The 22,797-nt window shown below is 47.6% G+C and overlaps 1 protein-coding gene across 7 annotated transcripts in view; it reads left to right on the forward strand.

The window, feature by feature from the left end:
• AASDH (aminoadipate-semialdehyde dehydrogenase) overlaps positions 1 to 22,797 on the forward strand; it is a 59,301-nt gene that overhangs the window by 24,783 nt on the left and 11,721 nt on the right. For 5 of the 7 annotated variants that reach the window (XM_084625699.1, XM_084625701.1, XM_084625702.1 and 2 more), the window contains 6 exons: positions 2,635 to 2,824; positions 3,460 to 3,578; positions 11,087 to 11,930; positions 14,819 to 14,982; positions 15,655 to 15,780; positions 19,039 to 19,170. In XM_084625699.1, the coding sequence (XP_084481825.1) occupies positions 2,635 to 2,824; positions 3,460 to 3,578; positions 11,087 to 11,930; positions 14,819 to 14,982; positions 15,655 to 15,780; positions 19,039 to 19,170 (1,575 nt within the window). The remainder of the gene's footprint in view (positions 1 to 2,634; positions 2,825 to 3,459; positions 3,579 to 11,086; positions 11,931 to 14,818; positions 14,983 to 15,654; positions 15,781 to 19,038; positions 19,171 to 22,797) is intronic. The other 2 variants (XM_084625703.1, XM_084625700.1) reach the window with 2 other exon arrangements.

Genomic DNA, 22,797 nt, shown 5'->3' on the forward strand with positions numbered 1-22,797 from the left:
TCATATTCAAAGATGATGTTTATCTTTAGTCTAACCCAGGGATAGTCAATAGGTGGACCATGGTCCAAATCCAGACCATAAGATGTTTTTCAGTGGACCATGGTCGACAGAGGCGATGCGTGGGTGGGGCAAACAGCCCCATGGTGGGGGGGAGTGGAGGAGCTTAGCCAGCCACCCTGCTTTCTCCCCCTGCTGCATGGACACACGGACAGTGAGGCTGGTAGGGGAAGTGCTGCCTCCTCGCTTCTGGGCGTCCCAATAAATTGAGGGGGGGAACCCCCCGGAACCTTTCATATGTGGTTCCCCCTTTCACTAGTCACAGGTATGTGTTGCCTTTGCGTGCAGGCTAAAGCTGAGCTGGGGCTGGAGCCATGCAGAGCTGTGCTTGTACTCCAAACGGTCCCTGGAGCCCATTGCCCCACCCCCATGTTCCCTGCCCCTGAAACCAACCTTGTGCCTCCATCCCGGAGCCTTCCCACCCACTCCCACCTCAAGTCCCAGCCCCTCTGTGGTCCCCATAGCCCACCCACCCTGGTCTCATGCCCCCTGTCCCTGAGCAGTTCTCAGAGCCCCCCACCTTGGCCTAATGTTCTCCCTAGGCCCAGTTCTTTGGGGCCAGTCCCCGGAGCCATCTCCAGCCCTTCCCGCTGCCCCAATCCGCCTCTCCTTCCCTAGTCTGCCTCCAGTTACCCTGCCACATCCCAGGTTCCCCCCATGTTCCCAGGGCTACTGTCTGGAGTCTCCTTGGTTCCTCGCACTATCTGGAGCCTCTTTCCTGCCCCTCTGCTATCCCAGCCCCAAAAGGTGCTTTGCACCACTAACTGGATCATAGTCCAGCAGCTTCACCTGCTGGGTCTAAGCTCAAAAGTACTCTCTCACATTCACACCCTGCTTTGCTGCCTAGATCCTAGCCCATGCTCATTCCTCTGCCATGCCACTACATCTCTGCCACTTGGCTCAGTTGAGGGCATGAAGGAATGTTTGTGGGGGGAGGATGCGAGCAGCAAACTACGGCCTGCAGGACCGTCCTGCCCAGCCCCTGAGCTCCTGGCAGGGGAGGCTCGCCCCTGGCCGCTCCCCTGCTATCCCCCCTCCTCTGCAGCCACACTGCTGCACAGGCAGCACTGTGGGCGGCAGGGCTGTGCGCTCCTGCAGGACGGAGCGGCAGCGTGTGTAGCTCTGGCCGTGCGGCACAGCTCCCAGATATGCTGCTCTGAGCAGCATGGTAAGGGAGCCGGGGGGTTGGATAAGGGGCAGGGGGTCCCGGGGGGCGGTCAGGGAGCAGGGGGCGGTTGGGATGGGGGGTGGTGGTTGGGATGGGGAACGGGGCAGTTGGATAGGGTAGAGGTTCTGGGGGGGGCAGGGGATGGGGAACAGGGGGAGGGTTAGATAGGGTGTGGAGTCCCAGCGGGCAGTTAGGGGCAGAGGTCCTGGGAGGGGGTGGTCAGGGGACAAGGAGAATGGGGGGTTGGATGGCTCGGGAGTTCTGAGGGGGGCAGTCGGGGCGGGAAATGGGAGGGGGTGAATAGGGGGCGGGGGCCAGGCTGTTTGGGGAGGCACAGCCTTCCCTACCTGGCCCTCCATACAGTTTCGCACCCCGATGTGGCCCTCAGGCCAAAAAGTTTGCCCACCCCTGGGCTAGCCCCATGCATCCCATTTTCAGTTAAGGGAAATAAGGTCACCTAACTCTCCGGGTAGGGAGCTGGCAGGCAATCAGGGAACTTGGGGGGGCAATTGGGAGGTAGGGGAGGGAAGCTGTGTTGGGGTCTGGACCTTGATTATACCTTGACCAAGAAATTTGGACCTAGACAAAAAGTAGACTACCCCGGTCTAAACCTTTGGGTCTAGCTAAATCAATATATACTGAATAGGATATGTAAGGTCACTTACTGTAAAATGGACTAAGCTTTAACTTTGAAATTCTTAAGCGGATTGGATGACTCAAGGGATTAGGGTGACCAGATGTCCTGATTTTATAGGGACAGTCCTGATTTTTGGGTCTTTTTCTTATATAGGCTCCTATTTACACACATACCCTCCCCACACACACACACAACCTGTCCCGATTTCTCATACTTGCTCTCTGGTCACCGTACAAGGGATGGATAAAATCCAAACCAGGTAGGGTAACAAAAGTTGTTCAGATTTGATTGGTGTACAGTGGTGGTGTCACTCCTGTTCTAGAGGGGAGGTGTTCCCATGATAAAACTGGGATTACATTTGGCCTCTTTGTCGGTAGTCTCAGCAGAAATGCTAACCATAGAATGAATATGGAGAGTGAATTGTGTTCCCACTCCTATATGTGCCTCTTCCAGGTCATTCCTGAGGTACAGGGGTGTGGGTCATTGAGAAGTTCGTACTGCTGCTGCCTGTGCTGTGCTTGCACTGTGGGATTAAATACATTCATTCTTCAGTGCTGCCATTCTGACACTTTCTGTGAGAGCTAAATCCTTATTTAAATTAAACAAAAATAAAAACAAGGGGATGGGCAAGGGGGACTTCATGATGTTTGTGAAGCAACAAATTCAGTAGCTGCCAGTGACAAAATATAAACTTCACAACAATTTCTTATTTATTGGTGGTGCTTTTTACCTGCACTTCAGCACAAATAAGGCTAATGTTCTTGTATTGCAGGCTGCTGAACGTCTTTGTCATGTGGAAGCCTGTGCAGTGACATGGTATCAACAGGAAAAGTTAATCTTGTTTGTTGTACCTAAAGACAACTTAGCAAGAGACACTCTTAAGGAACTCCAGAAACATCTCCCAACCTATGCAATCCCTGATGAACTTGTGCTGATAGAAACTTTGCCTTTCACATTGCATGGTAAATGAAGTAATGTTTAACAAGTGCTCTTCAGTGCAGATGCTTCTGTGTGCCTTTTCTGTTTGGTTTAGAAGCTAAATTTGTTGTCTTTTCTTCTTTACTGAAACTTTACCCCAAAACAGTAGTAGCTGGTTCATGCACCATTTATTTTATAGCGTTGTGCTCTGATGTGACCCATGGTATTAAGCCATCACCGTAAGCTATAGCTCTGTTCTGTAGCAAATCTACCTGGCTCTCATTTGTTCTCCATTGCATTCCTCTATAGCATTTATTTGATACCCTTAAACTCTCTGTAATTGAATAATAATAATTAAAAGCATTTTAATATTGAAAATACACACACATGTATTTGCTTGACCTCCTCTTCTTCCGTTGAAGTCTATGGCAACTGCTTTCAGTTGGCACAGGATAAGGCATGATATGTGGGTGTGTGTCATATGATAAATTTTCAAAAACCTGCTCCCTTTTCTGTGGGTGCAGTTGATTGCTGATGTAAAAAAAAGGATGCAATTTTGCTCACAAATAAAGAAGGTCTAGACTGAGACCCAGATGAACATGTAGGCCATAACAAGAATTTGAAAATACAAAGTCTAAAATGCAATGAAAAAATCTTGTGCTTTTTATTTTGTTTGAAGGCAAAATCGATGTTTCTGAGCTGAGCAAGATTTACAGTAACCATCTAAATTTCAGAAGGCATGACAGTAAGCTGAGTGGAGCAGAGGAATTGTGGGAAAGATTGCAGTATTTATGGAAGGTAGTATTTTAAGCTGCCTTTTTATCATTGCCAGTGGATCATTATGCATATGTCAGGAATTAAATAGTTTTAATAAGTGTGACTAATGCAACCAGAATATTTTTGCTGCACATACATTATGTACTGTAGCTCCATCCGTTCATTTAATACTTAAATACAGTTTCTCTGTAACAGCCAGGAGGGAGCCATTTATTTTTTCCCATAAGCTGAAGTTGCAAACTGTAATGGGCTAAGATGTTAGTGTATGTAGGGTGAATGCCACCACATAATCTGTCAGCCGTTTCTAAATACTTCTTCCCATGCCAAGCAAGATATCCATAAGGGAGGCCAATAATTGGGGCATGGAGTTTTTAACAAACAAACTGCTGTGTTACCAGCGTCCCCCAATTTATATATATTACTTTTTATTAACTTTTTAATTTTTTTATGAGAGATTATTGTCATAATTATCTTGTGAGCAATCTGGTTTTGTTATATGCTGAATCCTGTGGTGGTGATATACATGTTCATAATAGCAGCAGCAGCATCGCAGTAAAATAACAAACATATTGCCTTTAGGCCGTGCCCTTCATGTATGACTACAAGAGTCACTTCAGCTATTACTGATATGGAGCACAGTAGCTGTTTCACAGCACATGGCAATGTTACATCACCAGACAGAAAGTGAAGAATTCTGTATTTAGTTTAAGCTGCAAATGAAAACAGTGCTCATTGTGCCTCAGAAGTGGGCTCCTGAGCTTCTCTCCACAAACCCCTATGTGTGGGTGAGGCCTCTCTGATAAAGGCAAGCAGGTGTGGCTATAAATTGTGCCCTGTCAGATACTTGCAATGGGTAGTGCTGCATGACTACCCTAGTAGCCCTGGGAGATTGGACATGAATGAGATCTTGGTGGACACATCCTAGGCCTAGATCTGCTGTGCTAGAGAACGGGGCTTTCTAGAACAGGGCCTAGTTTTCACAAGCAGAGGTGCAGCAGCAGGAGGTACACAGTATGTTGCTCTTTCTGTGCTGGGGGTGCTGCACCCAGAATCCTTTGTGACATTGTTGGAAGGGGGTTAGGGCTTTTGTTCAGAGCCAGGTAGGTTACATTATTTTAACAATAAAAAAGCCATAATAATTAGTCTCATGCCTCCCTAATAAAATTACATTAAAAAAGTGCTTCAGGAATTGTAAATAAAATTGTTTGTCAAAGGCAACAATGTTTGATCTGAGCAGCAGAAACTCCTTTAAAGTTTTTTTTTAAAAAATGCATCTTAGAGTAAAGTGCTCTGATATGCATTTTTTAAAGAGTTCTTTGCAACTGTTTTAATTCTTTGGCTGTGGAATGAACTGCAGAATCGGAATCAAGCCTAAAATTTGGTTAGCACTGCTGAAATTGACACTTCCCCCATGGCTTGATCAGCCTGCATTTCTCAAAGAGCACCAAAAAGTGCAAATAAAATCCTGCAAGGTGCTGAATACTTTTAGTCCCTGTTGATTTCAGTGGGGGTCTGAGACACTGACAGGCTCAGACCCTACTTCTTCTTCGAGTGCTTGCTCATATCTATTCCAATTTGGTGTGCGTGCGCTGTGTGCACGGCCGTCGCAGAATTTTTACCCTAGCAACACCCGGTGGGTCGGCTGGAGTGGCGCCTTCATGGTGCTAGTTGTATACCCCAGCCGACCCAGCGCCCCCTCAGTTCCTTCTTACCGCCCGTGATGGTCGTTGGAACTGTGGAGCTTGGCTTTGCTACTCTCCCTAGAGTTCACCCTACGGTTTGTTCATAGTTTGTTGTTATAGATTAATAGTTGTGGTTCTAGTTATAGTATAGTAGTTTGTATTAGTGGGAGAGAAGGGGGTTTCCCCTCCTCCCCCTACTTGATTGGGCTCATGCCCAAAGCTCTGGGCGTTAAGCCCTGCGGATCCTGCTCCAAGCCCATGCCAACGGGTGACCCCCACAACTCTTTCCTGAAGTGTCTGGGGGAATCTCACGAGGCAGAGAAGTGCAGGATTTGCAAGAGCTTTCGTCTCCGAACGAAGGAGGAGCGGGACTTTCGTTTGAGACAGCTCCTTATGGAGGCGGCTCTTAGTCCTCAGCCTCCAGTGGTGCGGCAAGACCCAATGCCGAGCACTTCGGTATGCAGCACCTTGGCTTCAGCTACAGGAATGGTACTGCGGTCGGACTCTGATAGAGAGCCGCGGCACTGAGGTTCCCCGGCACCGCAACCAACATCTTCAGTCCTGACCAGGCGAGCGAGAGCAGTGCCGAAGTGGCACTGGAAGCCGGCAAAGGCTGGCTCACCTCAGCAGGCACCACCCTTTCCGGATCCACCTACAGAACCTCATCCCACAGCAGAGTGTCCGGGGACACAGGTGACGGCCTCGGTACCGTTGACTCCAGAACCAAGGACAGAGCCGTTGAGTCCGGTGTGACTGGACTCCCCGACTCACAGCGTGGTTGAGGTCCAGTTCCCATCTACACCAGATACCTTTGTGGCGACAAGGGATCTGATTGCCTTGACGGTATCAGCATCTCCTCAACAGACCAAGACACCGCCACCTGTCCCCGTGGCACCATCCAGGGGCAAGCCGACTCTTATTCACCTGTTGGCACTGTCAGTTGAGCCTTTGCACCGCTCCGACTCCCGGCACCGGTCTCGACACTGCTACGTCTGCCAGTCGCCATCCAGGAGTAGATCCCGGTCCCGACGCCGCTCCCGACACCAGTCATTGTCGTTGAGACCCAGGTCCAGATCTAGGCACTGGTCCAGGTCCTGGAACCGATCTAGGTTCAGACACCACTCCCCAGCGTCGCGGCACCGTTCTTCTCCATCTCAGTACCGATCTCCAGCTTTGCAGTACCGATCAACTTCATCTCATCAACGTGATTTGGCGCAGACCCACTCAGCACCACCATGGCCATCGCATTCCACCTCTCGCTCATCACGGTCTGAGGCAGGGTCACGCTTCTCAGACCACCACCACTCTGATCACGGCCGACTGGGCTCAGGGGCAGATTAGTGGCAGACACAAGAACTGGAGCCCGCTCAAGGGTCCACCCAGTGGACCTTTTGGACACCCTGCGTGTACCACTAGGCACAGGGTGCTCCCTCTGGGACTTCTCGCTCGGCCTTGTCCGAGCCGCAAGTGCCTGAGACCTCTGCCAGCTGTCCTGCTCCTGGAGGCATGGAGATGGTGGCATCGTCCTTACAGGCACCAGCTCCTCTTGCTCCAGCTTCCGGCCCGAACACTGAGGTCTCGGGACTGGAGCAGTGGGGCACAGCTCAGCTAGAGGCCCCAGATGATCCTCTCCCTCCTGTGGCATCCTCCACATCTTCGCCCGATGAGGCTGCGGAGGGGACTACTATATTGGTGTGTCTGTCCCTCCGTTACCCCCGCCCCATAGACCTCCGCGCTCACCAGGAACTCTTGCGCAGGGTGGCGCGGAACATGAACCTGCAAGCAGAGGAGGTGGTCAAGGTGGAGGACCCTGTGGTTGACATTTTGTCCTCAGAGGCTCCTTCCAGGGTGTCCTTACCACTTATCCAGACCATTCAAACCACGGCCAGAACAATCTGGCAAACACCTGCCTCCATTTCCCCCAACTGCTAAGGGGGTGGAGCAAAAATATTTCGTTCCCTCCAAGGGATATGACTTCTCTACACTCACCCACAGCCCTGTTCACTGGTGGTGGCCTCAGTGAATGAGAAGGAATGTCATGGTCGGCAAGCCCCAGCACCTAAATCAAGAGGCCAAGAGCCTCGATTTATTTCGGCGCAAAGTCTACTTCTCAGGGGCGCTCCGGCTCTGGATTGCAAACCAGCAGGCTCTCCTGAGCTGATGCAATTTTAACTCTTGGAACTCCATGGTGAAGTTCAAGGAATTGGCTCCTCTGAAGTCCAGAGAAGAGTTTGGGGTCTGGTAGAGGAGGCCAAAACGGTCGCGCGAACCGCTTTGCAGGCCTCATTGGTCACTGTGGACTCTGCCGCTCGGACCCTCTCTTCAGGGATAGCAATGAGGCATATTTAAAATGCAGCCTCAATGCTCCTACCCTCCTCCTTGGCCGAGGCAGGACTTCTATAGGAGACGGGGGCAGGAGAAAACCCTCCAACCACCAATCCAGCCAGGCCCAAGGTCCTTCCAAGCCCTTAGCGGGTCCCAAACAAAACTTTGGAAGGGACGCCTGAGGACGGTGTACCCAACCTCACTCAGGATCCTACCCCATTCTTGAATCATTTATCTCGTTTTCACCGTGCCTGGTCCCTCATAACCGCAGACCTTTGGGTTCTTCGCACGGTGGAAAGGGGATACTCTCTCCAATTTTTGTTCTCCGCCCTGTCCCTCTTCAGGGACCCCTATCACAAGCAACTGCTTATCCAGGAGGTGCAGTCACTCCTCGCTATGGGGGTGATCAAGGAGGTTGCAAGGGAGCTAAGGGGTAGTGGGTTCTACTCCTGTTACTTCCTAATCCCCAAGGGAAAGGGTGGGCTTCGGCCTATCCTGGACTTGTGTGGACTCAACAAATTCATGGTAAAGTTGAAGTTCCGCATGGTCTCCTTGGGCACCATTATACCTTCCCTGGATCCTGGTACGCCGCCCTCGACATGAAGGACGCATATTTCCACTTTGCGATTCATCCGGCTCACAGACACTTCCTCCGCTTTGTTGTCAACTGTGAACATTATCGGTTCACGGTCCTTCCCTTCGGCCTCTCCATGGCCCCTCAAGTGTTCACCAAATGTATGGCCATAGTGGCAGCCTTCCTTCGTCGACGACAGATACAGGTATACCTGTATCTCAATGACTGGCTCATCCGAGGGCGCACCAAAGAGCAAGTGCAGGTTCACCTTCTTCGATTCATCACAGACACGTTTCAACAGTTAGGCCTTCTGCTCAACATGGCGAAGTCAACGCTAGAGCCAACCAAGAGAATAGAATTTATCGGGGCGCTCCTAGACTCCGTGCGGGCTCGAGCCCTCCTTCCGGATGCTCACTTCCAAGCCTTCTCAGGCCTCATCAGGAGCCTTCAAAGCTTCCCAACCTCAAGGGCAAGAAGGTTATTGAGTCTTCTAGGACACATGCACGTACATGTCCTGCACGTACATGTCCAGACATGCCAGACTATGGCTCCGCCCTCTTCAAGCCTGGATGGAATCGGTCTACCACCCAGGTTGAGACAGCCTAAACCTGGTGGTTATTTCGGAGGGAGTCCCTGGCCTCCCTCCAGTGGTGGCTAGACCCAAAGGCAGTATACGGAGGAGTCCCCTTCCATACCGCTCAGCTTTCCTTGTCCCTCATCACAGATGCGTCAGCCCTGGAATGGGGCACCCACCTCGGGGACATCCAGATACAAGGTCTGTGGGCCCCATCCGATCTCTCTCTCTCCCCATATCAACATATGGGAGCTGATGACTGTGCTTCTTGCGTATCAAGCCTTAGGGGAGCGTTTGTATGGTTGTTGCATGGTGGTCCTCACAGATACCACCATGGCCTTGTTTTACATCAACAAGCAAGCAGGGGCTCGTTCCTCCCTCCTCTGTCAAGAGACCATTCGACTGTGGGAATTCTGCATAGCCTACTCCATTCACCTGGTGCCATCGTTTCTCCCAGGGGTCCAGAACATGTTGGCGGATCACCTCAGCAGGTCCTTCCAATCCCATGAATGGTCACTCTGTCCTGTTGTCATTCACTCCATCTTCCTAAAGTGGGGGTTTCCCCAAGTCAACCTGTTTGCCTCACACAGCAACCGGAAATGCTTGGTGTTTTGCTCCCTCTAGGGTCGCTCCCCGGGCTCTTCCACAGATGCCTTCCTACTCCCATAGAAGAGCAGTTTGTTTTATGCCTTCCCTCCATTTCCTCTTGTACACAAGGTCCTGCTTAAGGTGCGCAGGGACAGATCATGACTGATTCTGGTCATCCCGGCGTGGCCCAGACAGCATTGGTATACCACGCTGTTGGAGATCTTGGTGGACGCCCCAGTTTTGCTGCCTTTTTTTTCCCGGACCTGATCACTCAGGATCACGGCCGCCTCTGTCACCCTGACCTACGATCCCTCCACCTCACGGCGTGGATGCTGCATGGCTGAGCCATTCTGAGCTACTCTGTTCTCATTTGGTACAGCAGGTTTTTTTGGGTAGCAGGAAACTTTCCACTCGGGGTGACTCTCATGCTTATGCACTCACCGCAGCACACACACACCCCCCCAGGGCGTCCGTGCCTCTCATTTTGGACTATCTCCTGAGCCTGAAACAGCAGGGCCTGACAGTATCATCCATCAGGGTTCACCTGGCTGCCATTTCGGCTTTCCACCCAGGAGCGAATGGCTGATCTGTCTTCTCCAACCCCATGGTCAGTAAGTTCCTTAAGGGCCTGGACCATCTCTACCCACAGGTACGACAGCCAGTCCCCATCTGGGACCTGAACCTGGTCCTCTTCAGGCTTATGGGGGCCCCGTTTGAGCTGTTGGCCACCTGTTCCCTCCTATACCTCTGTTGGAAAATGGGTTTGCACAGTGTGTATCCGAGCTCGCAGCTCTTACCTCGGAACCACCATACACGACCTTCCATAAGGACAAGGTGCAGCTACAACCTCACCCGGCCTTTCTTCCCAAGGTGGAATCAACCTTTCATATCAGCCAGAACATTTTCCTCCCGGTTTTTTACCCAAAACCACATGCTAGTCGTCAGAAACAACGGCTACACTCCCTAGATGTTCGTAGGGTCCTGGCCTTCTACGTTGAGCATACAAAGCCGTTCAAGAAAACGACCCAGCTCTTCGTCGCAGTGGCGGAATGGATGAAGGGCCTCCCGGTCTCATCCAAGTGGATCTCCTCTTGGATCACTTCCTGTATCTGTGCTTGCTATGATCTGGCCGGTGTTCCAACCCCGCCCCTCACCGTTCACTCTACAAGGGCCCAGGCCTCATCAGCAGCTTTCCTGGCCCAGGTGCCAATCCAGGAGATCTGCAGAGCTGCTACTTGGTCTTCAGTACATACTTTTGCCTCTCACTATGCCATCGCCCAACAAGCCAGGGACGATGCGGTGTTTGGTAGAGCGGTCCTTCAATCCATGGTACTTCAGTCTGACCCCACTGCCTAGGTAAGGCTTGGGGGTCACCTAATTGGAATCAATATGAGCAAGCACTTGAAGAAGAAAAGATGGTTACTCACCTTTGTAACTGTTTGTTCTTCAAGATGTGTTGCTCATATCCATTCCAAACCCGCCCTCCTTCTCCCCTGTCGGAGTAGCCAGCAAGAAGGAACTGAGGGGGCTCTGGGTTGGCTGGGGTGTATATATACAGCACCATGAAGGCGTCACTCCAGGAGGCTCCACAGCCAACCCACCGGGTGTTGCTGGGGTAAAAATTCTCCAACGGCCGTTCACGTGGCGTGCGCACACCTAATTGGAATGGATATATATGAGCAACACATCTCGAAGAACAACCGTCACAAAGGTGAGTAACCATCTTTTCCCTGTGGCACTGGGACATTGTTCACCTCACAAGCTCTGTTCTCTGCTTCTTCTCTAGTCTCTCCTGAATCTTCCAGATGATTCACCCAGCATTTCCAAAGATTCACTGTTTCTGTACAGTGGTGGAGACTCCTTGAAGTCACTACGGTTTCATGATGAGATTGAGAATTTGACAGGCAAAGCCATCCCTGGGCTCCTGGAAGTTATTCTCAGCAGCTCCATTGCTCAGGTTTACCAACATGTTCTTAAAGCTGTATTCCCAAGTGAGGACCAAATAATGGATCGTAACACTGTGAAAAGAACACTGACTGAGAGCAGTGGAGGGGAATTCCATGGAGAACACACACAACAAAAATCTAGAAGGTACTTTAATGCTGCTGCAGGATCGGTTGCATTTATTGCACTAAACCGAGGAAATCGGATGTTGTCGATGACTTCCCCTGAGTCTCTTATGAACCCATATAATGCAGGACAGGCAGGAAAAATGTTAAGACAACAAGCATCTTATTCATCTGCTGTAACTTCTAATACAATGGAATATGAAGTGACAGAGAATAAATCTGGAAAGAGCAGAAGCAGTCCAGAAATTGCAAGGAAGGCAAATGAAACAGGTACTCATTCTGTAGAACAAGCTCCTTCAGAAGAGACTTTCTCAAAAATGCCTGAGAAGCTGATATTACATGTAAGATGGAAGTCAAATATGGGCAAATGTGTTGATGCCTCCCCATTAGTTATAATACCAGCCACGGATGATTTATCTGCAACTGTATATGTTGGGTCCCATTCTCACACAATGCAGGCAATTGATTTATGCTCAGGAAAAATCAAGTGGGAGAGAATCCTTGGAGATCGTATTGAATCGTCTGCATGTGTGTCTAAGTGTGGAAACTTCATTATTGTTGGTATGTATTTTAAATGATTTTCCTTCCACCCTCCCACCCCCAAAATTGTAACCAAATTACACAGCAGCTTGTTCAATGTCAAGCAATATGTAGCTGGCATCTCTGCTTCCACTAACCCGTGTTCTGTGTCTGTCTAAAATTAAACTGCAGTAAATGGGAACAAAAGGGGAAAGCAGTTTCAATGCCACTATTGAGGGTGGCTGGGTCCTTTAAAGGGAGATGGGTTCCAGTCCACTTGTGACAAGTGTGGCTCATCTCCCCAGGTGAGGAGGATGTGTGATAGTGAGTGAAGTCATGTAACAAGTGGGTCAGGTGGCTGAATCAGCCCTAAGGCAGATAAGCAAGAGGCCTAGAGAGAGAAAGTGAGTGTTTGCAGATTCCTCAGGTAGAAAGAAGGCTCCTGCAGGGCCCTGAATCAGCAGAGGGGAAAGAGGTCTGTCTGCTGATCTCTTCCAATCTAGAAAGGAATAAGATTGAGAAAAGGAGCAACCATTTGAGGGAAGCTGATCCAAGGTCACAGCTGACAGGAATAAGCACAGCTCCAAGGAGGGGAACTGTGAGGCTCCTCTGTTAGAGGAAGACTTTGGAGACCTAGAGAGACAGATCTGCAGGTGGGAGGATCTGGGCTCAGCTGGGGACTGCGTAGAGGAGCCTGTTTGTGTTTGAACTCTGAAAGGAAGACACTCAGGGAGGACGGGCTGGGCCCATATTGAAACTGGGGTGAAGATTCTGTAGGTTTGAGTTCTATTTTGAATGACTCTGTGCAGCACTTAATACGTTGAACTATGGGAAGGAAATATCTAGACAGTATGGACTTTTTAAGGTCCCCTGAGTAGGTGTTCAGGAGGCATAAAAAATAATGGAAGGACAACTTATTTAAAGTATTGCAATCAAGTAGGATTATTATGCACCAATGGATTCTCCTTTTCTTAACTGTATTGTACTAGTACAATGATAATCAACAGGTACAAGTTCCATTTGAAGAATTTAATTAGAACATGATCATTGAACTGCTTAGAAAAGCGTGGGATAAGTTTTAAAATTGCCTTGAAAGTAAGCTTTAAAAATTAAGAGGTAATGTAACCACACACCTCCTGAGTGCAGTGCTCTGTCCTATCTAGTGGCACTGAGACCACTTAGAGAGAGAGATTGAGTCTGCTCTACAGCCATATGGCTTTTAGCTCCTACAGTAGAGGCTCATGTACTAAGCTCCAGGTCCCAGGTTCAATCCTGCCTGCCGAAGACTCGGTGTTACAGTAGAACTTAGCATATGATACCTCAGATAGTTAAATCTGATGCAAAATAATCTTTTTTTTTTAAGCGTTTTGTGGGTACTTTGAGCAAAGGTCACTTATACAAGATATTGGTGAATTCACTTTCCACCCCATCGGTGTATGCTGTCTGAATTTTAAAGCAGTTTGTTGTTGGCAAGTCAAAGTGGCCATAATTGCCTCATACAGGATTAATGTCACCTGTAACTGACTTCCCCATGAAAAATCAGGAGGGTTTTTGTCATCTGCTTAGATGAAAAGAGAGTAATTAAATACTTACTAATATTATTTTTCTATGTGGTGCATGCACATTGAGATATATATATAAAATATAAAATGTCTAACACAGGGGTGGGTAAACTTTTTGGCCCGAGGGCCACATCTGGATATGGAAATTGTATTGTGGGCCATGAATGCTCACGGGATTGGGGTGTGTGTGGGGGGGGGCTGAGGGCTCCGGCTGCGGGTGCTGGCTCTGGGGTGGGGTTGGGGATGCAGGAGGGTGCTCCGGGTTGGGGCCAAGGGGTTCAGAGGGGGATCAGGGCTAGGGCAGGTGGTTTGGAGCATGGGGAAGGGGCGCTCGGGTGCAGACTCCGGTTGGCATTTAGCTCAAGGAGCTCCCGGAAGCAGCAACATGTCCCCGCTCCGGCTCTGCGCGTGGCCCCATCCACAGGCACCACCCCTGCAGCTCCCATTGACCGCGGTTCCCGGCCAATGGGAGCTGTGGGGGCAGTGCTTGGGGTGGGAGCCGCATGCGGAGCCCTCTGGCTGCCCCTATGCATAGGAGCCAGAGTGGGGATATGCTGCTGCTTCCAGGAGCTGTGTGGAGCCATAACAGGTTGGAGCAGGGCAAGCCCCCGACACCGCTCCCTGGTGGGAGCTCGAAGGCTGAATTAAAATGTCTGAAGGGCTGGATGTGGCCCCCAGGCCATAGTTTGACCACCTGTGGTCTAACAGGTTAAATAATACAAAGCTTGGATCTCTTGCCTTTTGGCTTGACATAAGGTAGTGGTGACCAAAGTTTTGGCTGATATTTTGATTGCTGTTGAGCCTGCAGGTAACAAAATTGTGCTGATATTGTGTTATGCCCTAACGTGTCTTGAAGCAGAGCCTGCATTTTATTAAACAAAATGGAGGGTCTTTATTGCCAGATGTACAGTTGTTGCCATGTTGTTCCCAGGATATTAGAGAGACAAGGTAGGTGAGATAATACCTTTTATTGGACTCAATTCTGTTGGTGAGAGAGGCAAGCTTTGTGTTTATTGCCAGAAACATAAATGAGAATAAAAGTAATTTCATTAATATGCACAAACTTTGCACTTCCCTTGTCCATATTCAGTAGCTCACCCTATCCTCCAACAAACTTCACAGTAATAGCACAGTAAAAATAGGCATAGCTTTAAAATGACTCAGAAGAAGAGCACTGAGTGCTTAATGTCAAATGCACTTGTGAGGCTTTATTTTCAGCAAGAAGCTTGAATGCAAAAAGTGCTGGGAAATACGTTTGGAGGTGATGGGTTGACTCATGAGCTATCTTTTGATCAGCAATGATGCAGTGAAAATGCTAATCCAAATATCATTACCTGTTTTTTCCCTATTGCACTTTATTTTATGCAGGCTGCTATAACGGCTTAGTGTATGTACTCAGAAGCCAGAATGGGGAAATACACTGTATCTTTACCACTGAAGATGCTGTGAAAAGCTCTGCAGTTGTGCATCCTTCCACTGGACTAGTCTACATTGGATCGCATGACCAACACATATATGCTCTGGATATTTATGTAAGAAGTCACCCTGACTAACTTTATGTATATCAAAAGTAAAACATCTGACCCTCTTGAACCATATCTATAAGCTCCATCAGTGTTGGCAATCTTGGGAGCCCTAATGTAGACAGACTGCCAACTGCTTTCATTTTAGCCTTGAGTTAATTAGGACTGCTTGGAGTAGAGTTAAATGACAGTGATTAAAAGTGCTGTTGGCAGTCTGTGGCCTCCCTACATTACACTCCCAGCACTGCCAATGCCAGTTGAGAACTATATGGCAAATTACCCTCTATCACTAGTACGGAACTGGGTGGTTAGGGCAAATCTAAAATGTGTGCTCCCAGTGCTGGCAACTTGTAATAACCCCACAATTTGGTGTGGATGAGACTGAATCTCTTCCCTTTCTCCAGAATGTGTTGAGAGAAGGAAAGTGATGTGGGTGAGTGTTACGTATTTCTTAACTGAGTTTCCAATATTTAGCTCTATGAAAGAAGAAACTGCCTTGAGCTGTATGGGTCTCTTTGATTGCTGGCAAATTATAATCTTCAGTTAATAACTAGTATTTTCCAAGTAAACTTGCTGTTGATAAAACTTTGACATTTGAGTCCTTGCAAATAGCATAATGAACTTTAACTCTCAGTTATCAGATTGTATAGCTTTTTATGTACTTTTTTCTTGGATTGACAGAAGGAGGAGCGTGTCTGGAAGCTGCATTGTGAAGGTGGAGCTGTGTTTTCGTCTCCATATCTAAGCATCTTGCCAGATCACCTGTATGTTGCTACGCTAGGCGGACTTTTATTGGCTGTAAATCCAGTATGTACCTTCCTTGCTATCTCTGGGCCAGATCTTGAATCCTTATTCAGCCAAAACCTGCTCTGAAGTCAGTAGAAGTTTTGCATCAGTAAGGACTGTAAGGTCATACTTTCTAATAACAATCTTTTTCATCCCAGGATCTCACTGCGTTTCAAAAGAGAGCAGTATTATTTTGATTTTTGCAGATGGGGAATCTGAGGCGCAGAGAGATGAAGACTTAGGGCATGGCTACACTTGCAGATGTAGAGCACTTTGAGTTAAACCAGCCTTCATAGAGTGCAGGAGGGAAAGCGCTGCAATCTGTCCACACCGACAGCTACAAGCTCACTGGCGTGGCCACATTAGCAGCTCTTGCAATGGCCACAGAGAGCAGTGCATTTTGGTAGCTATCCCAGCATGTAAGTGGCTGCAATGTGCTTTTCAAATGGGGGGGGAGGAAATAGAGTGTGACAGGGAGTGTGTTGTGTGTATGTGGGGGGAGAGAGAGTGGGTTTGGGGGGGGGGCTGAGAGCATGTCAGCATGCGGTCTTGTAAGTTCAGATAGCAGCAGACCTCCCCTCCCCTCCCCCTCCCCCCCGTCTGCCTCTCTCTCTCACACACACAGCATTCCACAGTAATGGTTGCTTTGTCTCGGAGCAGATAAGCATGCCACCTGTCAGAAATGGAGCTTTCAGAGGGCATATCCGCATTCCTACAGCAAGTTCAAAACAATGACAAGAGTGGCCACTTGACTTAAGGGGATTATGGGACGTTTCCAGAGGCTGATCAGAGCTCAGTAATGCAACACCTCATTCACACTGACCCCCAGCTAAGACGTAACAAGCGTTAATCTTCTCGCTGAGGTGGAGTACCAGAAACACTCTTGCTGTGGAGTCAGAGCGCTCTACGTGCCTTGTCAGTGTGGACAGGTAGTGAGCTAGTGTGCCCAGGGCTGCTTTAATGCACTCTAACTCGCAAGTGTAGCCAAGCCCTTAGATTCACAAAAGGACTCTGTGAACCTCCTGACTCAGAGATCCTCTACCTCCCAGTGGGATTCTTGGCCTTAAGGTAGTTGTCCAGTTTTCCTGTACAATGTGTGAGGAGAGTCAGGTGCCTAAGAAAGGGATTCATGGAGGCTAGCGGGGTCTGCCTAACTTAGCCAGTAGGAGATGCTGAGGAGAGGGGTGTGGCCTGAGCACTGCCTTTCAAAGGTATTTCGGTGTTTAAGGCTTTGTCTACATTGGTAAAACTTTTGTCGTTCACAGGTATTAAAAAAACAAACAAAAAAACCCACACCCACCCACCAAAAGACCAAAAAAGTTTTGTCAATAACAAGCGCTGGTGTGAACAGCACTTTGTTGGCAGGAGCGCTGTCCTGCTGACAACGCTAATGCTATTCATTGTGGGTGGGAGTTTTTTGTTGGCAGGAAAGCTCTCTCCTGCCGACAAATAGCGGCTACACTGTGCGCCTTGTAGCAGCACGGGCATAGCCTAACTCTGGGCCAGAGGGAGGTGTCTGTCTCTTCTCAGGATTCTCGGCCATGAACCTTCTCCTGGAATTGGCTGCCTAAACCAAGTCAGCTCTTTCATGTGAAAAACGAGAGAGGGAAAGACATACACACAGATACCCTCTCCATGGCAGAGTGGGTACTTGCCTACGATATGAGAGAGAGTTTCAGATCCCTGCTTTTCCTGATTTGGAGCAGGGACTTGAACTCACATCCCAGCTGAGTGCCCTAACCAATGGGCTATTGGGTAATCTGGGCTGGGTCTCAATTTCTCATGCTGAAGCTGTTCCACTTTGTATAAATAATTAAATATTCATTGGGATAGAGAGGAAGAGAGAAGCAAGAGAGAGACTCTATAACCAGGTGGTTAGGATACTTACTTGGCATGTTTGGAGAGTCGTGTTCAAGTCACTGCTCAGAATCAGGCAAATAGAGCAGGATTTTTAATGGGTCTCTCACTCTACTCCCCCTGCACCCCGCCTAAAAAAAAAAAAATTCCTGATTTGCTAGATACTGGTTGTCTTTGTGCAAGTTAAGCATGCTCTTAGGAATGCCTAGTTTGAGAGTCTCACCAGTGCTTAATGATCCAAGGAGCTTGTTAGCTGGGGGGCAGCATCAGGATTTAGGTATTTTGTGCATTGGTGCTGGCAGAAACTTGGGTGCATAAAGGAATAGGTGGCAGCTGAACAGCCATTTTGTGAATTGCTTCCTAAATGTTGGCCTTGGACATCTAAAGAGCAGTAAGGTGCCTAAGTGTGTCTTTGTGAATCTGGCCCAGAGATACTGTGAATCTTTGTGAATCTGGCCCAGGGCCACATGCTGAGTGAAAGGCAAAATTTGGAAAGGAAATCATGTTTCCTGACTCCCCATCTGTTGCTCTGTCCATTGAACCAGTGTTTCTGAACTAGGGGCTTGTGAGAAAGTGCCTGCTAGCTTTCATCTCCCTAGCTAAAGAAAAAAATCTGCAAAATCTCTTGAAGCCTGGGGAGAATAAAGGAGAAACTAATTCCCGCCATTCCTTCTACTGTCACCACTCCACGTCTCTCACCTGCAGAGGCCAATCCCAGTGGAACTCTCCACTTCCTTCACCCGGCTTCCCATACAGTACACCACTCCAGGGAAGTTGCACTTCTAGAGGCTGTGGAGACAGCTTCATGGCTTGTTGAAGGAACAATAGTCCAGAGCTGAGCGCTGTATGGGTATGGGAAGCGAGAGGGAAAGGAAACAGCCATCACTAGCAGTCAGCCCCACAATTGAGCTTCCACATGCAGCTTTCAACAAGCTTTCATCCAAGTTTTCTCGTCAGCTGTATGTGTTAACACAGTGAAATGGCACAGAGTAGCAGAGGCACTGGCTCAGATAATTCACTACATTACAACTGTTAATGTACCAGCTATATTACTGAGCTATAGTGATGATTGTGATTTATGGGTTGCCGCTGTTCATACGCTGTTTAGGGTTAACACCATGTGCAGTAACAAGTTTTATGCTATTAGGAGCTAGTTGCGTGGATCTTCTGGTCCTTTCTCATCTGTCCCTGGAGGAGGATAGGATAGAGGCATGAGGGTCACAGTCTGTTCTAGGTATTAAGTTGGAGTAATCTCTGGAGAGAAGGTCTGCTCTTGCTCTGCCGCTTGGGGGACTGAATTCTCTTTTCTTGTGGCTAGTCCCAGGGCCCAGCCCAGTTACTAGGGAGAAGATTTGCCCAGTAGTTTTGTGCAGCTTTCTACAGTCACATTAAATGCCATGTCTTGTACTTTGTCATTCACAGGATACGGGGAATAAGATCTGGAAAAGTTCCTGTGGAAAACCCCTCTTCTCCTCTCCCCACTGCAGCGAGCAGTATGTGTGCATTGGATGTGTGGATGGGAATGTGCACTGTTTTAGCCACTCAGGAGAAAAGGTGAAAAACTATCACTTTTAGATTATTGTACTTTCTTACATCACAAACTCTTGCTTTGATTTACCTTTTAGTAATAAATCACAGTTTTATAAACTGTTCTGAGGATTTCAGTGGTTAACATATATTAGCTCTTACTTATGCCAGCCAGATAAAACAAGTATTAGTATGAACCCATTTTACAGAAAGGTAAATTCTAACAGAGAGAGGTAAAGCAGGTTGCCCAAGGCTATCCAGCAAGTCAGTGGCAGAGTTGAAATGGGAACCCAGTATCCCAGTCTCTCCCCAGCCATCCCTCCATTTCTAATGCACAGGTAAAAATCTTGAGCACCTCAGTTCAAATTCTAATCATTTAATTTGGGAGGGGAGGATGAGAGGGATGGTGACATTTTTGGTTTGAATTCTGTTAGCAGATGCCAGGGACATATACAGCAGGGTTGAAAGCAACTCTTGCTTTCAAGTCCCATCCCTTTCTTCCAGGTTTGTTTTATAAAGGTACTGACTGGAATTAAAGTTTCACTCACATGTTTATCAAAGTGTCAAACAAAGTGCTGGTGTCATGGCAGAGGTATCTGTGTAAGTGTTTGTGTGGCTTGGTCTCGTTCTTAGAATCTTGGATGCGATGGTAAGATTTGTTTTCTCAGACATGTACAAGATCTGCACCTCTGGTTTAATTTTTGCTGTTGAAACTGTTTGTTTGCCTGGGTACAGCCATAGCGTACTTAACTCAAAAGTGTTGTCCTTGGTAAAAATTGTCACTGATAGAATCGTAGGATGGAAGGAACCTTGAGAGGTCATCTAGTTCAGTCCCCTGCACTCATGGTAGGACTAAGTATTATAGACCATCTCTGAAAGGTATTTGTCTAACCTGCTCTTAAAAAATCTCCAATGATGGCGATTCCACAACCTCCCTAGGCAACTTACTCCAGTGCTTAACCACCCTGACAGGAAGTTTTTCCTAATGTCCAACCTGAACTACCCATGCTGCAATTTAAACCCATTGCTTCTTGTCCTATCCTCAGAGGTTAAGGAGAACAATTTTTCTCTCTCCTCCTTGTAACAATCTTTTATGTAGTTGAAAATTATCTCCCCTCTGTCTTTTCTTCTCCAGACTACACAAACCCTTTTTTTTTTTTTTCCAATCTTCCCTCATAGGTCATGTTTTCTAGACCTTTAATCATTTTTTGTAGCTCTTCTCTGGACTTTCTCCAGTTTGTCCACATCTTTCCTGAAATGTGGCACCCAGAACTGGACACTATACTCCAGTTGAGGCCTAATCAGTACTGAGTAGAATGGAAGAATTACTTCTAGTCTTGCTTACAATATGCCTACAATACATCCCAGAATGACGTTTGCTTTACTGTTGACTCATATTTAGCTTGTGATCCGCTATGACCCCCAGATCCCTTTCCACAGTATTCCTTGCTAGGGAGTCCTTTTCCATTTTGTATGTGTGCAACTGATTGTTCCTTCCTAAGTGGAGTTCTTTGCGTTTGTCCTTACTGCATGTCATTCTGTTTTCTTCAGACCATTTCTCCAGTTTTTCCAGATCATTCAGAATTTTAATCCTATCCTCCAAAGCACTTGCAACCCCTCCCAGCTTTGGTATCATCAGTAAACTTTAAGTGTACTCTCTGTGCCATTATCTAAATAATTGATGAAGATATTGAACAGAACCCGAGTGAGAACTGATCCCTGTGGGACCCTACTCAATATGCCTTTCCAGCTTGACTGTGGACGGCTGATAACTACTCTTTGAGAACAAGATATACCACATCTACCGCTTCCCCGTTATTCACAAGGCCTGTTACCCTGTCAAAGAAAGCTATTAGATTGGTTTTGCACAATTTGTTGTTGACAAATCCATGCTAACTGTTACTTATTACTAAGGCTGTGAGTTTGTCACGGTTTCCATGACTTTCTGGGACCTGCAGGCACTGCCCCCTTAGCTCCCATTGGCCATGGTTCCCAGCCAATGGGAGCTGTGGAGCCGGCGCTTGGGGGTGGGGCAGCGCATAGAGCTAGGAACTGAGGGAGGGACATGTCACCGCTTCTGTGGAGCTGCAAGGAGCCAGATAGGGAGCCTGCCAGCCCTGCCAACCACCCCCCCCACCCAGCACCAGCGAGGATCGTGCACTGCTGCTTGCCCTCTCCCCCCTGCACCAGCAGGGGACCCAGGGTGCTCCCCTCCTGAGCACCTGCAGTACCCCCAGGCTGCCCCACCATAAGCACCCGCACCATCCCCTGGGCCACCTTCCCCACCCAAGATTTAATCAGGGATATATAGTACAAGTCATGGACAGGTGACAGGGCCTTGAATTTTTGTTTACTGCCCATGACCCGTCCATGATTTTTACTAAAAATACCCGTCACTAAAATGTAGCCTTACTTATTACCTTATTACCTTCTAGATGTTTGCAAATTGATTGCTTAATTATTTTCTCCATTATCTTTCCAGCAGTGAAGTTAAGATGAATGGTCTCTAATTCCCTGGGTTGTCCTTATTTCCCTTTTTATAGGTGGGCACTGTATTTGCCCTTTTCCAGTCCTCTGAAATCTCTCCTGTCTTCCATGATTTTTTGAAGATAATTGCAAATGGCTCAGATATCTCCTCAGTCAGCTCTTTGAATATTCTAGGATATATTTCATCAGGCCCTGGTAACTTGAAGACATCTAATTTATCTAAGTAATTTTTTAACTTTATTCTTTCCCTATTTTACCTCTGATCATACCTCATTTTCACTGGCATTCTTCACGTTTGATGTTGAATTGCTATTAACCTTTTTGATGAAAATTGGAAGAAAAAAAGTCATTTAACACTTTTGCCTTTTCCATGTTCTGTTATTGTTTTTCCTCCCTGAGTAACGGGCCTACCCTCTCCTTGGTCTTCGTCTTGCTTCTAGTGTATTTGTAGACTTTTTTCTTGTTATCCTATATATCTCTATCTAGTTTAATCTTGTTTTGTGCCTTGGCCTTTCTAATTTTGTCTCTACGTACTTGTGTTACTTGTTTATATTCATCCTTTGTAATTTGACCTAGTTTCCATTTTTTGTAGGATTCTTTTTTGAGTTTCAGCTCATTGAAGATTTCCTGGTTAAGTTAGGGTGGTCTCTTACCATACTTCCTATTTTTCCTACGCGGTGGGATAGTTTGATTTTGTGCCCTTAATAATGTCTCTTTGAAAAACCATTGAACTATTTTTCTCTTTAGACTTGCTTCCCATAGGATCCTAGCTACCAACTCCCTGAGTTTGCTAAAGTCTGCCTTCTTGAAATCCATTATCTTTATTGTGCTGTTTTCCATCCTACCTTTCCTTAAATTCATGAACTCTACCATTTCATGATCATTTTCACCCAAGCTGCCTTCCTCTTTCAGATTTTCAACCAGTTCCTTCCTAATTGTCAAAAGCAAATCTAGAACAGCTTGGCCCCCATAGCTTTTTGTACCTTCTGAAATAAAAAATTGTCTCCAGTACATTCCAAGAACTTGGATAATCTGTGCCCTGCCATATTATTTTCCCAACAGATGTCTGAGTAGTTGAAGTCCCCCATTACCATCAAGTCCTTTTCTTTGGATTATTTTGTTAGTTGTTTTAAAAAAAAGCCACATCCACTTCTTCCTGATTAGGTG

The sequence above is a fragment of the Lepidochelys olivacea genome (genome assembly GCF_965140295.1).
Source record: "Lepidochelys olivacea isolate rLepOli2 genome assembly, chromosome: 4".
Taxonomy (NCBI): domain Eukaryota; kingdom Metazoa; phylum Chordata; order Testudines; family Cheloniidae; genus Lepidochelys; species Lepidochelys olivacea.